General features: G+C 41.3%; 2 protein-coding genes across 2 annotated transcripts; both read left to right on the top strand.

Annotated features, from left to right (window-relative positions):
* The first annotated feature begins 1085 nt into the window (after nucleotides 1-1085).
* On the top strand, nucleotides 1086-1421 carry LOC132343045 (myosin-1-like). The gene has a single exon (XM_059878501.1). The coding sequence runs from the start codon at nucleotides 1110-1112 to the stop codon at nucleotides 1383-1385; it is 276 nt and encodes a 91-aa protein (XP_059734484.1). The 5' UTR covers nucleotides 1086-1109; the 3' UTR covers nucleotides 1386-1421.
* MYH4 (myosin heavy chain 4) lies at nucleotides 1416-23986 on the top strand (the record flags this gene model as incomplete). The annotated part of the gene is made up of 37 exons (XM_002695806.6): nucleotides 1416-1556; nucleotides 1664-1820; nucleotides 2578-2605; nucleotides 5566-5680; nucleotides 5767-5859; nucleotides 5990-6053; nucleotides 6670-6768; nucleotides 6862-6965; nucleotides 7118-7256; nucleotides 7458-7576; nucleotides 7667-7816; nucleotides 9067-9237; nucleotides 10015-10321; nucleotides 11162-11232; nucleotides 11805-11892; nucleotides 11971-12088; nucleotides 12400-12523; nucleotides 12613-12749; nucleotides 12870-13125; nucleotides 13824-14066; nucleotides 14381-14557; nucleotides 14772-14917; nucleotides 15164-15254; nucleotides 15346-15735; nucleotides 16238-16364; nucleotides 16775-16893; nucleotides 17020-17216; nucleotides 18410-18593; nucleotides 18680-18845; nucleotides 18947-19071; nucleotides 19336-19644; nucleotides 20283-20486; nucleotides 21738-21863; nucleotides 21953-22123; nucleotides 22199-22303; nucleotides 22408-22503; nucleotides 23788-23986. Coding segments are annotated over 37 exons (5610 nt in total), but the record flags the coding sequence as incomplete, so codon positions are not given.
* Between the last annotated feature and the right edge of the window lie 181 nt (nucleotides 23987-24167).

The raw sequence follows: 24167 nt of genomic DNA, 5'->3' as shown, positions 1-24167 counted from the left end.
ATCAAGTCCACCGACTTGATGGACATGAGTTTGGGTGAACTCCGGGAGTTGATGATGGACAGGGAGGCCTGGCGTGCTGCATTTCATGGGGTGGCAAAGAGTTGGACACAACTGAGCGACTGAACTGAACTGATATTTTTTAAAAGAAAGAGAAAGGGGAAGATAAACATATAGATATATACCTAAAATAATAAGAATCAGATAAAAGCAACTGGTATGCTGAAATCTAGCTTAAAAAAATCATAGACCAAAGATACACAATCACTATGAAATTTTACTAAGAATTCAGATGTTTTAATTCAAGAGTCTTTTAAAGTTATCTTATGTTTAGATAAACCACTGACTTCCACAAATTTTAAGAACAGATTACAGAAAAAGACTTTTATATGACTTAGGATAAAATCATTTGTTGCATTTTCAGCTTTCACTGTACTTATCCTTTTACTTACCTAATACCTTTGAATTAATGAAGAGTATATTTGTGTTTATCAGGTGTTTTCAACCTGGAATTTTGTTCAAATAACAGATTTACCTTTTCATACATCCAATTTTAATAATTTTCACATTCAATTAATAAATCTAGTTTTAATAATTTGAGGCAGGAGGAAAATTTCCCTGAGTAGTTGAGTTTTTAAAATAAGTTCATTTAGATGGTAAAGCCATTAGAAATAGTTATTTTCCATTTCTTTTATAATCACAATGTCAAAAAAAAAAAAAAGGGCAGGGGGTTTGGAAAAGGAAACAACAACAAAAAAAAAAAAGGAGAAGAAGAAAAAATTCTGAACACATTGGAGAGGTTGCTGGTTGAAATGTCAATTACTCCACATTTGTCAAGGATGGCTAATAACGCAGAGGATAGAATAGTGGCTTAAATATCACAAATACTAAGCTATCAAGATAAGACTTTCAAATCAGCGATCTGCTCTACCAGCACACTGGCATAATACACAGGAGTAAGTCCTCAAGTCAGAGTAAGGAATAAGCACAGCCACTGAAGCATACTGACCAAAAAGCAATGGGACGAGGTCCACCTGTGCCCTGGTTCACCATCCAGCTCTGTCTCTCCATCTAGGTATCTGCTGCGCTGCTGCCACCAGTAACCTACAGCCATGAGTTCAGACCAGGAAATGGCTATTTTTGGGGAGGCCGCTCCTTACCTCCGAAAGTCTGAAAAGGAGCGCATTGAGGCCCAGAATAAGCCTTTTGACGCCAAGACCTCAGTCTTCGTGGTGGACCCTAAGGAGTCCTTCGTGAAAGCGACTGTGCAGAGCAGGGAAGGGGGGAAGGTGACAGCCAAGACCGAAGCTGGGGCGGTGAGTAGAGCATCTGGAGGGGATGCGATGGGGCCCCACTGCCAGTTAGGAGAGCCGACATTTCTTTACTGACCTGGCTCCTCTTGTTTGACCTAACAGACAGTAACTGTGAAAGAAGACCAAGTCTTCCCCATGAACCCTCCCAAATATGACAAGATCGAGGACATGGCCATGATGACCCACCTGCATGAGCCCGCTGTGCTGTACAACCTCAAAGAGCGTTATGCAGCCTGGATGATCTATGTGAGTTTGTTCTCATGGACTCTGTTCACACAGGTGGTTAATATTTTGAAAAACAGTATTAATGTCCTCATTAAATAATTATATTCCTTTTTTCCTTTATGGTGCAGACTTACTCAGGCCTCTTCTGTGTCACTGTCAACCCCTACAAGTGGCTGCCAGTGTACAATGCAGAGGTGGTGACGGCCTACCGAGGCAAAAAGCGCCAGGAGGCCCCGCCCCACATCTTCTCCATCTCTGACAACGCCTATCAGTTCATGCTGACTGGTGAGTTGGATGTTTCCATGTGCATCTTTTTAGGAGATGAGACTCTAGGAGAGAGAGACTAACCATAGGAGAAAGAGACTCTACTCATCTCAACACACTCTTTGAGGTGGTCCTCTAAATGCCATTGCCCTTTGCCCAGAACCAACCAAAACATACTCCAGATTATAAGGTGTATCTGGAATTAGAGCGGTCACACTATGAATCTTCTTCCTGGAATGCTGTCTCAGCTAGACAATTCTAAGGCACAATGGCACCTTGGGGAAAGGACTGAGAGATTTCCTCTTCAGAGAGAGCAGAACATCAAAATAAGCCTTTAGTTTTCCCTGAAAATATGACTAAGGCTATGATTACTTCCAAAGCTACCACCTTTACTATACTGACTCCTTCTCCCACACTAAAAATATCTCTAATGCCTTTTTTCCCCATTACTTCTTGTACTTACAATAAACATGCTACTAACCTGTCATCTAAATCCACCTGAAAACCCAAGTCCACTTGGTGTGCATTTAGTGTGGAGTATAAAAAGAGAAAGTCTGCTGCATCCTTGCAGTGTTCTGTTTCAGCGGTGGTCTGTAAGCTGATGTGATGAAGGGAACCTCAGGGAGCAGGAAAGAGGGGAGCTGGAAAAGGTGCTGGGCCTGGGGACCACCAAGCCCTCAGGATGCTGAAAAATACTAGCTTCATACCATTTTATTAATTTACCATTTACAAATATATTTAAAAATGGTATTGACTGCCTATAATTTCTCTTTTATAGACCGAGAGAATCAATCAATCCTGATCACGTAAGTAGACTTGATGCTTTGTTTTCATGACTGAAATAGCTGCTGGTTTTAGGAACTCTACTGATTTGGCTTTTTTTTTTAATCTTTATTTATTTTACACAACTGTAAAAATTATATATTATACACAGCATGCCTGCTCAGTCCGTGGGATTTCCCAAGCAAGAATACTGGAATGAGTTGCCATTTCTTACTTCAGGGCAAATATTTATTTTCATTAAAAAATTTTAATGCACAAATACATCTTTGTGTATTCAAATTAAACTATTTTTTGTAGCTTCTTCCTTTTCTTTCATGGTTATTAAGTCCTTTCTTATTCCAATGGCTCAATAATAGTTAACTTTGTCATTCATATTTGTTTTTCATAATTTTTTTTTATTTTTTATTTTTTTACTTTACAATATTGTATTGGTTTTGCCATACATCAACATGAATCTGCCACAGGTGTACACATGTTCCCCATCCCGAACCCCCCTCCCATCTCCCTCCCCATACCATCCCTCTGGGTCATCCCAGTGCATCAGTCCCGAGCATCCTATGTCATGCATCGAACCTGATCTGGCGATTCGTTTCACATATGATATTATATATGTTTCAATGCCATTCTCCCAAATCATCCCACCCTTGCCCTCTCCCACAGAGTCCAAAAGACTGTTCTATACATCTGTGTCTCTTTTGCTGTCTCGCATACAGGGTTATCGTTACCATCTTTCTAAATTCCATATATATGTGTTAGTATACTGTATTGGTGTTTTTCTTTCTGGCTTACTTCACTTTGTATACTTCCCTGGTGGCTCAGATGGTAATGCATCTGTCTACGATGAGGGAGACCCGGGTTTGATCCCTGGGTTGGGAAGATCCCTTGGAGAAGGAAATGACAATCCACTCCAGGACTATTGCCTGGAAAATCCCATGGACAGAGGAGCCTGGTAGGCTACAGTCCATGGGGTCACAAAGAAATACGACTGGGCAACTTCCCTTTCACCTTTTACACTTTGTATAATAGGCTCCAGTTTCATCCACCTCATTAGAACTGATTCAAATGTATTCTTTTTAATGGCTGAGTAATACTCCATTGTGTATATGTACCACAGCTTTTCTTATCCATTCATCTGCTGATGGACATCTAGATTGCTTCCATGTCCTGGCTATTATAAACAGTGCTGTGATGAACATTGGGGTACACATGTCTCTTTCAATTCTGGTTTCCTTGGTGTATATGCCCAGCAGTGGGATTGCTGGGTCATAAGGCAGTTCTATTTCCAGTTTTTTAAGGAATCTCCACACTGTTCTCCATAGTGTCTGTGCTAGTTTGCATTCCCACCAACAGTGTAAGAGGGTTCCCTTTTCTCCACACCCTCTCCAGCATTTATTGTTTGTAGACTTTTGGATAGAAGCCATTCTGACTGGCATGAAATGGTACCTCATAGTGGTTTTGATTTGCATTTCTCTGATAATGAGTAATGTTGAGCATCTTTTCATGTGTTTGTTAGCCATCTGTATGTCTTCTTTGGAGAAATGTCTGTTTAGTTCTTTGGCCCATTTTTTGATTGGGTCGTTTATTTTTCTGGAATTGAACTGCAGGAGTTGCTTGTACATTTTTGAGATTAATTCTTTGTCAGTTGCTTCATTTGCTATTATTTTCTCCCATTCTGAAGGCTGCCTTTTCACCTTGCTTATAATTTCCTTTGTTGTACAGAAGCTTTTAATTTTAATTAGGTCCCGTTTGTTTATTTTTGCTTTTATTTCCAATATTCTGGGAGGTGGGTCATAGAGGATCCTGCTGTGATTTATGTTGGAGAGTGTTTTGCCTATGTTCTCCTCTAGGAGTTTTACAGTTTCTGGTCTTACATTTAGATCTTTAATCCATTTTGAGTTTATTTTTGTGTGTAGTGTTAGAAAGTGTTCCAGTTTCATTCTTTTACAAGTGGTTGACCCATTTTCCCAGCTGCTGCTGCTGCTGCTGCTAAGTCACTTCAGTCGTGTCCGACTCTGTGTGACCCCATTGACGGCAGCCCACCAGGCTTCCCCGCCCTGGGGATTCTCCAGGCAAGAACACTGGAGTGGGTTGCCATTTCCTTCTCCAATGCATGAAAGTGGAAAGTGAAAAATGAAAGGGAAATCGCTCAGTCGTGTCTGACTCTTCGCGACCCCATGGACTGTAGCCCACCAGGCTCCTCCATCCATGGGATTTGCCAGGCAAGAGTACTGGAATGGGGTCCCATCACCTTCTCCATTTTTCCAGCACCACTTGTTAAAGAGATTGTCTTTTCTCCATTGTATATTCTTGCCTCCTTTGTCAAAGATAAGGTGTCCATAGGTGTGTGGATTTATCTCTGGGCTTTCTATTTTGTTGCATTGATCTATATTTCTGTCTTTGTGCCAATACCATACTGTCTTGATCCTCTACATAGAAAACCCTAAAGACTCCACCAGAAAATTACTAGAGCTAATCAATGAATATAGTAAAGTTGCAGGATATAAAATCAACACACAGAAATCCCTTGCATTCCTATACACTAGTAATGAGAAAACAGAAAGAGAAATTAAGGAAACAATTCCATTCACCATTGCAACGAAAAGAATAAAATACTTAGGAATATATCTACCTGAAGAAACTAAAGACCTATATATAGAAAACTATAAACCACTGGTGAAAGAAATCAAAGAGGACACTAATAGATGGAGAAATATACCATGTTCTTGGATCGGAAGAATCAATATAGTGAAAATGAGTATACTACCCAAAGCAATCTATGGATTCAATGCAATCCCTATCAAGCTACCAACGGTCATTTTTCACAGAGCTAGAACAAAGTATGGAAATACAAAAACCTCGAATAGCCAAAGCAATGTTGAGAAAGAAGAATGGAACTGGAGGAATCAACCTGCCTGATTCAGGCTCTACTACAAAGCCACAGTCATCAAGAGAGTATGATACTGATTTGGTTTTTATCTGACAGCGGAGAATCCGGGGCAGGAAAGACTGTGAACACGAAACGTGTCATCCAGTACTTTGCAACAATTGCAGTCACTGGGGAGAAGAAGAAGGAGGAACCAACTTCAGGCAAAATGCAGGTGGGTCTGGTTGCCAGGTCAGCATGTGGGCTGTCAGGTGAGAAACTCCCAAGCCCCAGATGTGAGCACCACTCTTGCCTTGGCAGGGGACTCTGGAGGATCAGATCATCAGTGCCAACCCCCTGCTGGAGGCTTTTGGCAACGCCAAGACCGTGAGGAATGACAATTCCTCTCGCTTTGTGAGTCTCTGGGTCACAGAAGGGTTTTCTCGGGTCTTAAATGCCCACAAAGGCATCTCTCAGTCATTATTTCAATCTCTTCTTACTCATGAGCTGTTTTGTATGTAACATCATCTTTTTCACTTGCAAGGGTAAATTCATTAGGATCCACTTCGGTACCACAGGGAAACTGGCTTCTGCTGATATTGAAACATGTGAGTAACAGGACCTTCTAAACAGAATCCAGAGTGACAGTGATAGACTGGAGGAACATCTTACAGCTCCTGCTGGGACTAAGAGCCTATGCAACACCAAATAAGCTCTTGGGAAATGCCAGTCTAACCAGAGCCAAAGGTGTGCTTCACCCACTTCAGTCAGGAGCTAACTCTGCTATAGAAACTGCAAGGAATTGTTGGGCTTCTCAGAAGGATTTCAGCCTCACAAGACATTTCAAATTTTTCTAAGTAAAAAGTAAGACTAGGGGTACATTAGTTGGGTTTAGTGTATGAGATTTCTTCCTTAGTGCAAGCTTGATAAATGTTGCTCTTAGTAACTATTATTAAGTGAGCAGAGACACTGAGGAGGAACAGGTTATCAAGAATCAATTGTCAAGGATCCTATGTATGAGAAATGAATATGTCTTCAGACAGACAACTTTAGTTTCCTTCAAGAGGGGTAAGAGTAACCACAGTGGTAAAGACAAAATTACATGGTACCTCATGGGACCATTCAGCTGAAATCACAAGGGACCAATGAAATTTTTAGTTCATGACCCCAAGAACCAAAGTCACTCCCAGAACTTTATCAGTTTTCCCTCTAATCCCATTGCAGATCTTCTGGAGAAGTCTAGAGTCACTTTCCAGCTGAAGGCAGAAAGAAGCTACCATATTTTTTATCAGATCATGTCTAACAAGAAGCCAGAGCTAATTGGTATGAAAAAGCTTAAATATGTTAAGTTAAAAGCTAACATCTTTATTAGTCCCTTCTAACATTAAACATATACCCTGAATTCTACGTACCCAGAAATGCTCCTAATCACCACCAACCCATATGACTACGCCTACGTGAGTCAAGGGGAGATCACAGTCCCTAGCATCGATGACCAAGAAGAGTTGATAGCCACAGATGTAAGTTTCACATGCAGTTTTTAAAACGAATTGGTATATATGGGAATGACAGTGACAACCCTGCTGTAGGTGTGGTTCAGGACACAGTACAAACTCTCCTAAGTAATTTAGTGTCTTATGTCCTAATTCTGTCCTCTCATCTCTCCTGGCAGAGTGCCATTGACATCCTGGGCTTCACTTCTGATGAAAGAGTGTCCATCTACAAGCTCACAGGGGCAGTAATGCATTATGGGAACCTAAAATTCAAGCAAAAGCAGCGTGAGGAGCAAGCAGAACCAGATGGCACTGAAGGTACAAAATGAACCCCCAAGTGGGCTGAATGAGAGAAAATAGGCAAGTAAACCGACTCCAAGCTCATGTCTCTTTTACACCTGAGCATCTGATGGACACACAAATCAAACCCCACATAGCAGTGATTCCCTCCTTACTCCGCTCCTAGGTGTTGTGGGGCCACAGTAGGCCATGCTGGATGTTTGAATTGTGTCTCTGCAGTTGCTGACAAGGCTGCCTACCTCCAGAGTCTGAACTCTGCTGATCTGCTCAAAGCCCTCTGCTACCCTAGAGTCAAGGTTGGCAATGAGTTTGTCACCAAAGGCCAGACTGTGCAGCAGGTAAGTGCACAACCTTCATGAATCACACATTTTCCAGGACTTCAGTTCATGTCTTTAATAAGAGCAATAATCATTACTCTGTCCATGAAGGTGTACAATGCAGTGGGCGCTCTGGCCAAAGCCGTCTATGAGAAGATGTTCCTGTGGATGGTCACCCGCATCAACCAGCAGCTGGACACCAAGCAGCCCAGGCAGTACTTCATCGGGGTCTTGGACATTGCTGGCTTTGAGATCTTTGATGTGAGTTAGCAGAAACTTCGCAAGAGAAAAGCTTACCAGTCTTGCTTCAGCAGTCATTACTAGAAAGAGTCTATTTAAAAAAACAACCAGTTAACACCGTAACACCTTAAATTGACACATGAAAGACAATCAAAAAGTCCATGAAAGGGCATCAACTTTGGGTTCAAACTCCACCTCTGTCACTTCCTACCTGTGAACTTGGATAATGGAAATGGTATTGACCCCAAACAGGGTAAATTCAACTAAGACCTGTATAGAAAGCTCATAGCACCCCAGATAATGGATCTACTTCTGTGAATCATTTGCCATTACAAGATTTCTGCATTTAAAGACCTAAGCGCCATCCCCCAGCACATAGTTAGCAGTTTCATAGTTAGCAGAGATGGCTGTGTGGAAGACAAGGACAAATTCAAAGCACAATTCTGAGATTCCTACCTGCCCTCCATGGCCAGTAGATGGGATGGAAATGGCACGGTAAAGAAACTCAAATTCATCTGCCTGAGACAGAATACCTCCCATACAGTTTACCCAAGTATTCTCCCCAACAACAGTGTCTCAGTGTCTGATCCAGAGGTCTCATTTCCACACCTTTCTCTATGAGTGCACTTATGGACACTGGATGAGATTTTCTGGGTTTAGGAACAAAAGCATTTCCAGAAATCCTCAACCCAACATGGGAAGAGAGGAATAATCTTGTTCCAAGCAACAATATGAAGAGTAAATCACATGTTTTCAAATGAGAGCTAAGGACAGTGTAAGCTGGCAACCTTTTTGAGAGTTTTCAATAACAGTTTTTTACTGAGATATAATTCACATCTCATACAGTTCATCTCATTCAGTTAAAGTACTGAGTTCAATGGATTCTGATGTATTTACAGACGTGTGCAATAGATTCTAGGACATTTTCATCCACCCAGTGGGCAACCGCTCCCCCCTAAGCAGTTAGTTCCCATTTCCTTCTTACCCCATCCCCTGGAAATCTGCTTTCTGCCTGTATGGATGTGCCTATTCTGGACATTTCATGTAAATGACATCATACACTACATAGAGCTTTGAACCCGCTCAGCCTAGTATTTGCAAGGTTCACCCGTGTCTTAGAACCTCTTTGGCTTCTGTGTATGGGGACATCACTCTGAGTCCGGTTGTGTTTTCATGCAGGAAGCAGTTAGGCTAACTATGTCAGAAGAGTCCTTTCAAAGAGAAGCTGTTATCACAAGAAGAATGTTCACTTGTATTTTCTACTTATTTAGTTCAACAGCCTGGAGCAGCTGTGCATCAACTTCACCAATGAGAAACTGCAACAGTTTTTCAACCACCACATGTTCGTGCTGGAGCAGGAGGAGTACAAGAAGGAAGGCATCGAGTGGGAGTTCATCGACTTCGGGATGGACCTGGCCGCCTGCATCGAGCTCATCGAGAAGGTTCGCCTTCCTTTCTCAGACCACAGGTCACACTGCTGACCTGTATTTAGAGGAAAATCACAAATCTCACTGCACACTCTGGTAAAAGGTTTCTATTGGTAACTAAGATCAGGGAAGGTCCTTTGGCCAACTCTGAGGTAGATGATCTGATGAAAGGAGACTGAGTCTTTCCTAGAGTCCAGAAGTCTACCCTTCCTCAGTCTGATGACAAGTCTGATTCTTAAACCATCTTTCCTTATTAAAGAGCTCTGAGGAGAGCATGATTCACTTATTTCTTTGTCAGTTTTGGAGCCATTCCTGCTGGCATTTGAAGATGGAGTTCCTAGTACTTGAAAGCAGGGGCTCTCAGTTGTGCCAAAGACCCCACAGGTACTGAGTAAACCTGTACATTCCCCTAAGCTCGCTCCTAGAAACATTTTGGGGGAAGAGTGGGGTAGAGCCTCGGAATCTGCATTTTTACCAGGTGTTTCTGACATAACCCATTTGCCAGTCACACTTGGAGAAACATTGCTCCAAGGCTTTGGGGCAAAGACATAAACTCTACCAGAGGTCCTTCCTTTTTCATCTTATCTCCATCATATCCCAGAGCCCAGCACACATCTGGGTATTGATAGACACCCAAGTAATCCTTGCCATTTAACAACTTCTAACCAAAGAAATCAGTTTTCACTAACTGTAAAGAATGATATGATGTATTTACTCAAGTAGGATCAGAATGCTACCCATTACTTCTGCAGGCAGACAATTCAAGTGGCATGTTGCTTTTCATTCTCTCAGCCTATGGGCATCTTCTCCATCCTGGAAGAGGAGTGCATGTTCCCCAAGGCCACAGACACGTCCTTCAAGAACAAGCTTTATGAACAGCATCTTGGAAAGTCCAACAACTTCCAGAAGCCCAAACCTGCCAAGGGCAAGGCTGAGGCCCACTTCTCCCTGGTGCACTATGCGGGCACCGTGGACTACAACATTGCCGGCTGGCTGGACAAGAACAAGGACCCCCTGAATGAGACAGTGGTCGGGCTGTACCAGAAGTCCGCAATGAAGACTCTGGCTTTCCTCTTCGCTGGAGGTCCAAGTGCTGAAGGTTATTTTTAAGATCAATTATATATCCTTAAGAGTCTCAAAACAGAAATACATTGCTTATCAGAGACAGATACAACAAAATCTACCATTGAAAATACTGGCCAATGTGGAGCTAATAGAAAGAGGTATATTTAATAAGCATGGTATCATTCTAAGATCACAGACTTTCAAAGCTACAGTTGACACTATGCATCTTTGTCTATAGCCTCATTTCACCAATGAGGAAACAGAGACTCCAAGAGGTTAAGGGACTTACTCAGGATCATAGAGCTCATTTATACCATTTTAACAATATTGGGTTTTTCAAGGATTCAGCTAAGCTAGAAATGAGGACATCTTTTGCCAGCCCACCAGTGCTTAAGAAATTGAAGTTCGATTCTCCTAAACCCCAAATGCGCAAGTAACAGGACAAAGGTACCGGCAAATAGGAAATAGGACTTCCTTGCAGGTTACCAGAGGTTCACCATCTGGGACCAAGCATGCAACTTTGCCTTCCCTCCTGGAATTGTGTGCACTAAAGAGGCATTACTACTCTGTCTCCTGGGCACTTCCTGCAGGGGACAGACTTGGCCAGTTTGGAGTAGCTGTGTCCCATCCCTTGCCCACATATATTCTTTTCACCTACAAGTTTTTTTGTTTGTTTTTGTTGCTGTTATTCTAAATGCCTATTACATGAACCAACACATATCTTCTAATTCTAAAGTTGAAAGGGGAGAGACATGGAAAGAATAGGAATGACACAAGTGAATGAGTGCAAATTTAAATTCTCAAGGGAATTTTGGCAGCCATGATGTCTGTGGATAATTGTAAATAATTTTAATTTTTCCATTTCATTTTTCAGAGGGTGGCGGTGGAAAGAAAGGTGGCAAGAAGAAGGGTTCTTCTTTCCAGACTGTGTCAGCTCTTTTCAGGGTACAGTATATTCTTGAATTCCAAAGGATTACTTTTGTAAAAAATAATATTAACATAACTTAAAAAATTATTTTAAAGAAATATATGGTGAAACTGAGGTAGTGACATACTAAAAAAAAAAAAAAAACTGGAAAATTCCTTAAGGAAAAATTTAGCAAAAAGACCCATGGTGTGTCTCTTCTTCATGTAAACTTTTAGGATAAATTACTCATTTACCCCTTAAGCCCAATATCTAAAAGCCCTGCTAGTAAGCAAATTTCACATGAAATCAAACCCTCTTTGAAGCAGATGTAGTCAGTTACATCTACTTCACATGACTGAAGTCACAATACAAATTTTCTCTGATTGGCAGTGCTTGAGGAAAATAAACTGAAGTTGGCTGATTTTTTGTAATCCATTATTTCCTCTCTATAATCCATACATATGATTTCTCATGGTCATTATGACTTGTTCTTCATTGAGACAGCTCATTAAAAGGTGAAATGGGGACAAATTCACTAAGGATCATCGATAGGAACTCTCTTGTTGATGCAACTAGAAATTATTTTGAAACTTTTAACATGGTTCCACAGGAGAATCTGAATAAGCTGATGACCAACCTGAGGAGCACTCACCCCCACTTTGTACGCTGCATCATCCCCAATGAAACTAAAACTCCTGGTAAGGCACTTCTGATACCCAGACAAGCTCCAGTGTGACTTCTCAGGAGACTTATATGGAGAACATGTCTTTTTTAAGGGGCCATGGAGCACGAGCTGGTCCTGCACCAGCTGAGGTGTAATGGCGTGCTGGAGGGCATCCGCATCTGCAGGAAGGGCTTCCCCAGCAGAATCCTGTATGCGGACTTCAAACAGAGGTTTGTGTCTCTTTATTTTTCCCTTTCAGTGTGTTAGCCTATATAAAAATTGCCACAAGCTCATTTGAAAGACTTTTCCCTGAAAAATGAGCTCCAGCCATTTTAAAGGTGATTGTAAAAGAAAGAAGCCTTGGTTTATATAGTCATTAAGTTTTTCATCCTATCTTCTCAAGTTTTACAAAAGGCATTGATGGTTTTAATGGAATTTTTTTCTCCAAAACTCAAATTAATTTTTTCAACGGTAGCTACCAAGACTTTCATTTTTTTTTTCAGTGAAAACCCACATTTTTATATTCTTTTTATTCTGACAGATATAAGGTTCTAAATGCAAGTGCTATCCCAGAGGGTCAGTTCATCGACAGCAAGAAGGCTTCTGAGAAACTTTTAGGGTCTATTGACATTGACCACACCCAGTACAAATTTGGTCACACCAAGGTACCAGCAACCCTAATTTCTATCATAATTCACCCCCTCTGGGCTTTCTTATGAGCAGAAGTAACATATTTAACTTGTTCTTTGGCAAGGTTTTCTTTAAGGCTGGCCTGCTGGGAATTCTAGAGGAGATGCGAGATGAAAAGCTGGCTCAGCTCATCACACGCACTCAGGCCATTTGCAGAGGGTTCCTGATGAGAGTGGAGTTCAGGAAGATGATGGAGAGAAGGTGAGGAAACAAGTACAAGTCTCACTTCTCCACATTTTCATAGCTTAATCCAGTCATTATTTTTGTTGAGAGATGTTAACTTTCCACATTCTTCTTTACTTGCCTCTTTTCTTCCAACAGAGAATCTATCTTCTGCATCCAGTACAATGTCCGTGCTTTCATGAACGTCAAGCACTGGCCCTGGATGAAGCTGTATTTCAAGATCAAGCCCCTCCTCAAGAGTGCAGAGACAGAGAAGGAGATGGCCAACATGAAGGAAGAATTTGAGAAGACCAAAGAAGAGCTGGCTAAGTCAGAGGCAAAAAGGAAAGAACTTGAAGAGAAAATGGTGACTCTGATGCAAGAGAAAAATGACTTACAACTCCAAGTTCAATCTGTGAGTATGAGACATTGCACAGTTCAGCTACATAGCATCCAATCACTGACTGGATATGAGGCTTTTTTAAACTGAAGATTTATAAATAAATGGTTTCCACTGAAATATTTGTTGCAATTGTTTACCCTTCAAAAATTCAAAACTCAGACCTAAAGAAGAGTAGACGCAAAGTCACAAATTATGCCCTCTACTTTCAATGCACATTCATGCATAGTTCGGTCATCAGTGAGCAAAGTCACACACACACAAATCCATAAAAATTCTTTCTTTCTAGAACCTTCCCTTGCATTATAATGTTCTACTCTTAATAAATGTTTTTGTGCATAAAATGAAAGTTATGTTGCTTTTACCAGGACAGAAAAAAGGCTAAATTAATCCCCTCTCAAATGTGAGAAAACTGATCCCTAGAATGAATAAGTAACTTTTCCAAAGTAGTCAAGGAGCAGATTTTGCCAAAAGGCTAATTTTTACTGATTTGACCTTCCACACACGGATATTTGGAAGAAATTCATTATTATATTTATTTAATCAGTAGGTTGCAATTACTAAAATTTTATGCATTTGATTAAGTTGACAAGTTAGTTGGCATATGTGTTGACCATTCTGACTGAGTCATTGAGGTTTGCTCCTTTTAATACATTGTTGTGTATTTGCAGATACAGCTTAAACAAATGAATATGTTTCCTTTCCCCCTCTAGGAAGCAGATGGCTTGGCTGATGCAGAGGAAAGGTGTGACCAGTTGATTAAAACCAAAATCCAACTTGAGGCAAAAATCAAAGAGCTAACTGAGAGAGCAGAGGATGAGGAAGAGATTAATGCTGAGTTGACGGCCAAGAAGAGGAAACTGGAGGACGAATGTTCGGAACTGAAGAAAGACATAGATGACCTTGAGCTGACACTGGCCAAGGTTGAGAAGGAGAAACACGCCACAGAAAATAAGGTACAAATCATGACCCATTTTAAAGTGTTTACAAGTGTGAGCTTGTTACTGATATATTTTAACTGCATATTTAATCGTGAAATTATTGAATATGAAAAGATAATATTGTTATAATTATGTCATCTCTTTAGTCTTCATCATTTTTATCCATTTACCTTGACCTTTATCTCCCATATTTTTCAGCTACATAGGCCTGGGTTAACTTTCAGTTTCCATTTTTCATCTCAGGTTGACATTATTCTAAAATATTACTGTGTTTCTCATCAAGACAACAGAATGTCACTAATATTCCTGTAATTTGTTTAACTCTAAAGGTGAAAAACCTCACAGAAGAGATGGCAGGCCTTGATGAAAACATTGCAAAGCTGACCAAGGAGAAGAAGGCCCTTCAGGAGGCCCACCAGCAGACCCTGGATGACTTGCAGGCAGAAGAGGACAAAGTCAACACCCTGACCAAATCTAAAACCAAGCTAGAACAGCAAGTGGAGGATGTAAGTGTGAAAAACACAGTGTTTCCTCTTAAGGTAAAACAAACTATTGTGACACGGAACCATCAGTGATGCTCATAAGCCTTTAATTGCTGATTTAGAAATAATAATTAAAGCTTTCCTGCTATTTGCTGTATCTTTTAAAATTCTCCTGTGCCTTTGAAAGCTACGTTTGGTGCTTAAGAACTGAAACAAATAAAATGCATTATAAACTTAGCTTGAAGGATCTCTGGAACAAGAGAAGAAACTTCGCATGGACCTAGAGAGAGCCAAGAGGAAACTAGAGGGTGACCTAAAACTGGCCCAAGAATCCACAATGGATATAGAAAATGATAAGCAGCAACTGGATGAGAAACTTAAAAAGTGAGTATGAGAGAATACATTTGTAAGCTTCTCACTATCTGGATCTCGAAAATATTACTTCATGGCACACAGAAAAAAAAAATTACATCTTTGACTTTTGATTTAATGAAAATGGTACATTTCTGACTTGTAAAACACCCACTTAGCACTTCCTCATCACCAGCCATACAAAAATGTTCACTTACACTAAGAAAAGAAGACTGGCAAGAAGACATAGCGTGAGCTAACATGCTGCTCTCCTAACAGGAAGGAGTTTGAAATGAGCAATCTGCAAAGCAAGATTGAAGATGAACAGGCCCTCGCGATGCAGCTGCAGAAGAAGATCAAGGAGTTACAGGTAAGTCCGTGGTTTCTGTCAGTCTCATCCATCATGACAAAATTACCAATTAGCTTAAAGGAGCTCACAATGAGCTTCTCCTCACCTCCAGGCCCGCATCGAGGAGCTGGAGGAGGAGATCGAGGCTGAGCGGGCCTCCCGCGCCAAAGCAGAGAAGCTGCGCTCAGACCTCTCCCGGGAACTGGAGGAGATCAGCGAGCGGCTGGAAGAAGCCGGCGGGGCCACTTCCGCCCAGATTGAGATGAACAAGAAGCGGGAGGCCGAGTTCCAGAAGATGCGCAGGGACCTGGAGGAGGCCACCCTGCAGCACGAGGCCACGGCGGCCGCTCTTCGCAAGAAGCACGCGGACAGTGTGGCTGAGCTGGGGGAGCAGATTGACAACCTGCAGAGGGTCAAGCAGAAGCTGGAGAAGGAGAAGAGCGAGATGAAGATGGAGATCGACGACCTGGCCAGCAACATGGAGACTGTCTCCAAAGCCAAGGTATGTACTAACCTGTCCCATTTCATCTTATTTTCCATGACTCAAAATGATTGAGTTTCTATATGATCTAATCTAACTGTACAAGCCTTAGATGTTATCTCAAACTTTAAAATTATTATTAATAGATAGTACTATATTGAAGTGAATTATTTTAATCTTCCTATCTCATTCGTAGAAAAATCACTTTAAACTTTGTCATTATTACCACGAAAGAATGAAAATACAGAAAAAAAAAAAGTATGTAAAAACCATATTCTCCATGATGCAGAATTTAAATGACGTTCTAGTTTTCCAAACGACAATAATCTAACTTTTACAATAGTTCATTTATTCATTTAGCCAAAACCAGGTGCCTCTGACTTTGCATCCAAGGCATTATGCAGAGCTTTGCAGTAGATAGGAAGGTAAAGAAAACTCAGCCCCTTTGTGCAAAGAGTTACAGCTCCCCAGACTTACAAAGAGAAGCATGTTATCTTTCCCTGTTTTCTACTTCGCACCGCAGGGAAACCTCGAGAAAATGTGCCGTACACTAGAGGACCAACTGAGTGAAGTGAAAAGTAAGGAAGAGGAGCACCAGCGCCTAATCAATGAACTGTCAGTCCAGAAGGCACATCTACACACAGAGTCAGGTCAGTGAACGAGGAGGGCCTGGAGTGCAGGGTACACCTATCAAAAGGGAATCATTTCTTTGGCCATGTACACCCCTTTATCATTGATATGTTATTCCTCCATCTTTTTACTGTGAGACAGTAGGTTGATTACAGGTTGTAATCAGAAAAAAATTTAATCTCAATGGGCTGAAGAGATTTTTTTTTTTTGCCTCAGCATTACTCAAAACACCCTCCTCAACCTTAAAATACCAAAGAAAACTCCCACACTTTTTGCAGAAAAGAGCAAGAAATAAACTTCTCAACAGCATCGAAGTTCTTGAGTTACTCTCCCTGTCATATGAAATAACAGAGTTCTGGTGTTATTTCATTCATTAAGCTATTCTTCATCTAGACAACAGAACTAAATCACCACATTCTGTCTCTCACAGGTGAATTTTCACGACAGCTAGAAGAGAAAGATGCTCTGGTGTCTCAGCTATCCCGAGGCAAACAAGCATTTACACAACAGATTGAGGAATTAAAGAGGCAGCTAGAAGAGGAGACTAAGGTGAGAATTCTCCAGCTGATACCTTCAGTCACTTGAACTCTGCAGCATGTCACCCTATCCAACTCTACACTGAGACTATCAGTGATCAGAACATAAACTTATAGAGCACACTTTCTGTTGGTCCAGGCCAAGAGTGCGCTGGCCCACGCCCTGCAGTCAGCCCGCCACGACTGTGACCTGCTGCGCGAACAGTACGAGGAGGAGCAGGAGGGCAAGGCCGAGCTGCAGAGGGCGCTGTCCAAGGCCAACAGCGAGGTGGCCCAGTGGAGGACCAAGTACGAGACGGATGCCATCCAGCGCACGGAGGAGCTGGAGGAGGCCAAGTATGAGCTCTTAGCAAGGCGGGTGGAAAGAAATAGACGCTTTAAAATAGTGAAGGAAAAATAAAAGAAAGAGACTATTCCATGGAGATAGGGGAAGGATTTCAGCCTATTTATGTAGAGTGGTGGACTCCACCATATTCTCCTTCTGTCAGCCCAGAGTATGTCCACTAGAGAACGGGCCAAGACCAGAGCCCTCACCCTATTCTGGTCTGTTACAAAAGCAGCTTAAATTTCTTTCCACCAAAATGAATTAATAACTATCAGCATATCCTTTATGAATTAAGAAGAATTCATTTTCTTTAATATAAGGAGAAACAGAGGCACTGAGACTACCTAGTACATTATTATGAATATTATAATTAACAGCAATCCGTTTATCCTTACCTGGAGTACTATTAGTTCAGAATAAGACTATCATACTTTCCCATCATTTAACTAACAACCAGTACCAATGAACTTACTAATTACACACGCTGTGGAATAAAACTCATGGGAGGTACACATGGAAGGAAAATAACCAATGCATTCTAGTGAAGGAAGTTTTCTAAAGTTTGATTTATCTCAGCAGTTGTCAGAATTAAACAATGAGAGAGTTTGATGAGCTTTTGCAGAGGAAGCATCCTGGTTATGAGTGTGGGCTGAAAGAGAGCAATAAGACTTTGGAGAAATGTAATAAGGGAATAATATTTATTCTCTCAAGGGACCAGACCTAGAAGACTATTGATTAATTGTATGGCATTGACAGTGTCACTCTGGGCCACAGTTTCCTCATTCGTAAAGAAGACAATACTAGAAAATGGCTGAGGATCCTATTCAAAGTTAAAAGTCTTTAATGCCAGGCTTCCTGTTCATGGCTGTCCCTTCTTCCTCACCCTCACACCCTCACATTACTTGCTCCACTAAAGTGCTTACTCAGAATCTCCATACCCCCCCCACCATTACCACCAGCACACACACCAAAATGACCTTGTACATTGTTGAATATCTCCAAGATAAAAAAGAATTCACTAGGGAAAACAGAACTGCAGAAGAGATAAAACAGGTGCTGAGAAGGTGTTTTTAGAAAACTGTAACAACTCATGGGCAAAGGAGCAAAAAGTCTTGGGGAAAATATGCTAGTCAGAAGCTTGATAACTGTTCATGGCGGTAACTCTGACTCTGCTCTTGGTCATTCACACTGACCAACTTCTCAGGAAGAAGCTGGCCCAGCGTCTGCAGGATGCTGAGGAACACGTAGAAGTGGTGAACGCCAAATGCGCCTCCCTTGAAAAGACCAAGCAGAGGCTCCAGAATGAGGTTGAGGACCTCATGCTCGACGTGGAGAGGTCCAATGCTGCCTGCGCGGCTCTCGATAAGAAGCAGAGGAACTTTGACAAGGTGGCTCAGCCTATATAAACTCCACCCACGTTTTATTAATACTTAGTCTCCCTTTCTCCATCAGCTGACAATTGACTGCTTTTCAGGTCCTATCAGAATGGAAACAGAAGTATGAGGAAACTCAGGCTGACCTTGAGGCCTCCCAGAAGGAGTCCCGCTCTCTTAGCACTGAGCTGTTCAAAGTCAAGAACGCCTATGAGGAGTCCCTGGACCAACTTGAAACCCTAAAGAGAGAAAACAAGAACTTACAGCGTGAGTCTTTGTAGCGTTTCACTTTCAAAAATGGTAGACAGGTATCTTTTCAATTTTTCATCTTTCTCAACTGAACTTTGTGTTTTATTATTAAACTACAGAGGAGATTTCTGACCTGACCGAGCAAATTGCAGAGGGAGGAAAGCATATCCATGAACTGGAGAAAGTAAAGAAACAAATAGAACAGGAGAAGGGTGAACTACAGGCTGCTCTAGAGGAAGCAGAGGTACATGTTTTGTTTGCTCACCTATGCATTATACATAAATTGAAAAATTAATAGCCACTGAGATCTATCATGCTGCAAACTTTCAGGGGATAACTCATGTTATTCAGTAAGAAATATTGAATTGTACTTTAGGAATATAGAACTAAAAGGTTAACTAAGCTGTATTAGAGTTTGTGAGTTTTTATAATGCCTTCTTGAAGAAATCATCATAATGTACCCCCCAAAAGCACTCCTTAGATAATTTAAATGTTTCTTTTTCTAAAGGCATCTCTCGAGCATGAAGAAGGCAAAATCCTTCGCATCCAACTTGAGTTAAATCAGGTGAAATCAGAGATCGACCGGAAAATCGCTGAAAAAGATGAAGAAATTGATCAGCTAAAGAGGAACCATCTCAGAGTTGTGGAGTCAATGCAGAGCACCCTAGATGCTGAGATCAGGAGCAGGAATGATGCCCTGAGGATCAAGAAGAAGATGGAGGGAGACCTCAATGAAATGGAAATCCAGCTGAACCATGCCAACCGCCAAGCTACTGAGGCAATAAAGAATCTTAGAAACACACAAGGAGTACTGAAGGTACATTGGGATAAACAAACGTGGTGTTATACACTCTGGGAGTAATTGTGTGACTCAAATTTTAATATTTCAGGAGGACTATATGCCATAAGTCATCTGAATAGTAAAGTAATTCATTGAAGTTTTGCTGCACACAGTCGAATAACAGCTTAATTCTTAAAAGCCTAGGGCAGAATTTACTTTGTCATCTGAAAAGAAGACAAAGTGATGAGCGGTGACAAGACAGAGGTAGTGATAAATGATTTTAGCTACATACCACTGCACAAATCACTTCACTTACGTGGACTGCATGTGTTTAATGTATAAATAGAAACATAATATGTATATCTCTATTTATTTAACATTGATAAAATAAGACCATTTTATTAGCTCATCTCTAAGGATACTTTCCTAATGCAAAATTGTATAGCTTTATTCATGGCATTGTCTTTAATGACTCAGGATCTAAAATAATATAACATCACGTTCTTGGGTAGAACTGCCACCCAAGCTACAAAGAATTTGTCTTTAAAGAGACTTAAGGATTTTTCCTGTCCAATCACGCACTCAGTTGTCAAGATCAATGTGTGTACGTAACCCTAAAGTTGCATTTGCTTTAACTGGAGCGTGTGTAAGAGCCCTTTGCTCCATCTGCACAGGACACTCAGCTCCACTTGGATGATGCCATCAGGGGCCAGGATGACCTTAAGGAGCAGCTGGCCATGGTTGAGCGCAGAGCCAACCTGATGCAAGCTGAGATTGAAGAGCTGAGGGCATCGCTGGAACAGACAGAGAGGAGCAGGCGAGTGGCAGAGCAAGAGCTTTTGGACGCCAGTGAGCGTGTGCAGCTTCTGCACACACAGGTGAGGTTTGGGACTATGGTTGAGCAAATGCACTCCCTGAAGCTGAAGACCATTGCAGAGGATAAGCTTGTTCAACAGTAAGGAGGAACCTTGGCCAGGGTCCCTCCCAGGAGTTCAGGAAAATGTACAGCAGTAAATATGCACCGGGGTCCAGCAGATTCACAAATACACTTATAGGCTGGCTTAATCATGTTGATTTGAAATAATTTACTGTTCTAGAAACTTCTGTTTAAAAAAAGCACAAAAGACCCTCTATTAATAATCATATTTACAACATCGGTAACCCATCTTATCTTGTAACTCTAAGCTGCAAACAGATAAATCAGATGCAAGAAGGCCACAGTACCTCCAGTCAGCATTTGTTGTTTATACTGGATTTGTGAAATCAGTGGTGGTTATATCCTCACAATGGCTAATAAGCAGCACTTAATATTCATGTAATAAATGTCATGGAAAGACATTCACAATATAATAAGTTTAAAAAGCAATTTAATCATATAGAAAGCATTATCCTTTCTTTTAAAAATACCCAGAAAACATCCAGAAGTGTAAGCAAAGCTTTTATCAACAGTCATCTCTGGGTAGTAAGAATATAGTAATTATTCTTTGTCTCTTTTTTGCTAGTTTATATGTCAACTATTTTTTTTACAATAAGCATATATTATTTATACTTTTTTAAAGTTGCGACATATGGAAATAGCCATTATGAAAAGTTAAAATCACATACTACAAAATAATTTTAAAATCAAGTTAAAATGCATTTTTGTTACTCATCATTAGTATCCTTGAATTCACTGCATATTTCAAATACTGTCAACTTTCTAAAAATGTAAGAGATCCTTGGTTCATTTTTGTACCAATAATGATGCTATTTATCCATATAGAGCCAACAAATGTGAATAAACAACTAAAAATTAATAATCCATTCATCATGAGCCATGTGATGCCACCCGCAGCACTTCACATTTTTTCCTGGGGCAGTGGTCGTGCTTTATACTTACAGCAGCCACTGATAATAGTTGAATATGCTCGGTATCCAAAATTAATTTTCATCTGGAAGAATCTAAAAGAATTTTTATTAATAGATGTAGGTATGTAGAAAGAAGAGAAGTGAAACTTAGAGTCTACCTTTGATTTGGTTTTTATTCTGAATATTTATGATCAATAATTTTATGCCTAGTAAAAATAACAATGTAAATAGGTACAATACAATTAAATGACCTTGTCTTCTTTTTTACTAATCTGAAACAGAACACCAGCCTGATCAACACCAAGAAGAAGCTAGAGACAGACATCACGCAAATCCAGGGAGAGATGGAGGACATTGTCCAGGAAGCTCGCAATGCAGAAGAGAAAGCCAAGAAGGCCATCACTGATGTGAGCAGAGGGCCACCCTGGGTCATCAAGCTAGAATCTTGATGGGCTGTCTCACCTTTCTCAACTAGTTTTGTTTTACTGCTAATTAGGCGGCCATGATGGCTGAGGAGCTGAAGAAGGAGCAGGACACCAGCGCCCACCTGGAGCGGATGAAGAAGAACATGGAGCAGACGGTGAAGGACCTGCAGCACCGTCTGGATGAGGCTGAGCAGCTGGCCCTGAAGGGCGGGAAGAAGCAGATCCAGAAACTAGAAGCCAGGGTGGGGCTCCCAACCCGTTCAACTCCCATGCTGCTAGTTACAGCCAAGTGGCTAACCATCTTTGTACTCTTACAGGTGAGGGAGCTCGAAAATGAGGTTGAAAATGAACAGAAGCGCAATGCTGAGGCTGTCAAAGGTCTTCGGAAACATGAGAGAAGAGTGAAGGAACTCACTTACCAGGTGACGAGCTTTTCCATGTAATTCAGGCCTACTGCTTTCAAGAAAATAAAAATAAATTGTTTTCAAATTATGACACTATCTATTTGCTACCTCTTTCATCGCAGACTGAGGAGGACCGCAAGAATGTTCTCAGGCTGCAGGACTTGGTGGACAAGTTACAAAGCAAAGTCAAGGCCTACAAGAGACAAGCTGAAGAGGCTGTGAGTACCTCTACAGCGAGAGAAAAAGGTTCAGGAGCAGGGCCAGGTTTTGTGGAGACAAAAGGTCAAAGAATTTAAGAGGCTTTTTTTAAAGGCAAAGAACACAGAATTGGGAATATGAAAGTGGGTTTGAAAAATGAATATTTAGAAGGAAAAAAACCATAACACTAATTACCAGAGCCTTGGAGGTTCAGGTTCATTTCTTCTGACGTCTCCTTAAGTACTTTTCCAGACATGGTAGTATAGAAATGTTTCTTGGTTGTAACTCACTTCCCTCCCTATTTAAAACACTCAGCAACAACGAGTACTCGCAGAGGTGTGCAAATGAGGGCTCTGAATCTAAGCCTTATTTAAGTTTATGATGAATCCACCTCAGAACATTTCTTTTTCATTTGGTTGCAGTTCTCTTTCTCATGGGCTTCCCAGGTGGCTCAGTAGTAAAGAAACCACCTGCCAATGCAGGAGACTCTGGTTCAATCCCTGGGTCAGAAAGATCCCCTGGAAAAGGAAATGGCAACTTACTCCAGTATTCTTGCCTGGGAAATCCCATGGACAGAGGAGCCCGGTGGGCTACAGTCCATGGGGTCACAAAGAGTCGGACACAACTTAGCGACTGAGCACTTAATGCACACTTTCTCATACTATTAATTCTAAAATCCTTCCTTAAGGTTCTCTGCATCCAATACTACCACGGTACCCTGCTGCTAAGTCGCCTCAGTCGTGTCCAACTCTGTGCGACCCATAGACGGCAGCCCACCAGGCTCCCCCGTCCCTGGGATTCTCCAGGCGAGAACACTGGAGTGGGTTGCCATTTCCTTCTCCAATGCATGAAAGTGAAAAGTGAAAGTGAAGTCACTCAGTCGTGTCCGACTCTTAGCGACCCCAGGGACTGCAGCCTACCAGGCTCCTCTGTCCATGGGATTTTCCAAGCAAGAGTACTGGAGTGAGTTGCCATTGCCTTCTCCACCTACTTTTAAGAATTTGTTTTACAGAAACAAGGTTGATTCAAATTCCTGCTACTTTGATCTCCCTGTTGTCACTGTAGCATCTTAAGTTTGCCAAGAAGAGAGTTAAATAAGAGATAATGAACAGGGATTTGTAAGCCCAAACAACACAGGGGCGAATGTGTGGGATGCCCTGTCCCAAACAGGTATATTACCAAAGATCAGAACCTTCTGCTTCTTACTTATGAAGCAAATCCTGTAGCTGCTCCTAGTAAGAAAGGCAGTAAGAATCAGGAAATGTCACATTTTCTTGTTCTCTCAAATGCATTTCTTTTCTCAGGAGGAACAATCCAATGTCAATCTTGCCAAATTCCGCAAACTCCAGCACGAGCTGGAGGAGGCTGAGGAACGGGCTGACATTGCCGAGTCCCAGGTCAACAAGCTGCGGGTGAAGAGCCGGGAGGTTCACACAAAAGTCATAAGTGAAGAGTAATTCATTCTAATGTGAAAGGGTGACCAAAGAAATGCACAAAATGTGAAATTCTTTGTCACTGTCAAATGTAATTTTAATACCAAGGAAATAAATCAGTAGAGAATTTTGCAATCTAAAAATACGTGTGTCTCTTAATTACAAGCTCAACAGTGCTATTAGAACTAAGTCATTCGTTCAACATTTGTTATGCTCCTACTGTGTGCAGTCAGAGACAATGACAAAAAATG

This window comes from Bos taurus, chromosome 19, assembly GCF_002263795.3.
Source record: "Bos taurus isolate L1 Dominette 01449 registration number 42190680 breed Hereford chromosome 19, ARS-UCD2.0, whole genome shotgun sequence".
Lineage (NCBI taxonomy): Eukaryota > Metazoa > Chordata > Mammalia > Artiodactyla > Bovidae > Bos > Bos taurus.
The sequence above is the reverse complement of the archived record's forward strand: the minus strand, read 5'-3'. Positions and strand labels throughout refer to the sequence as shown.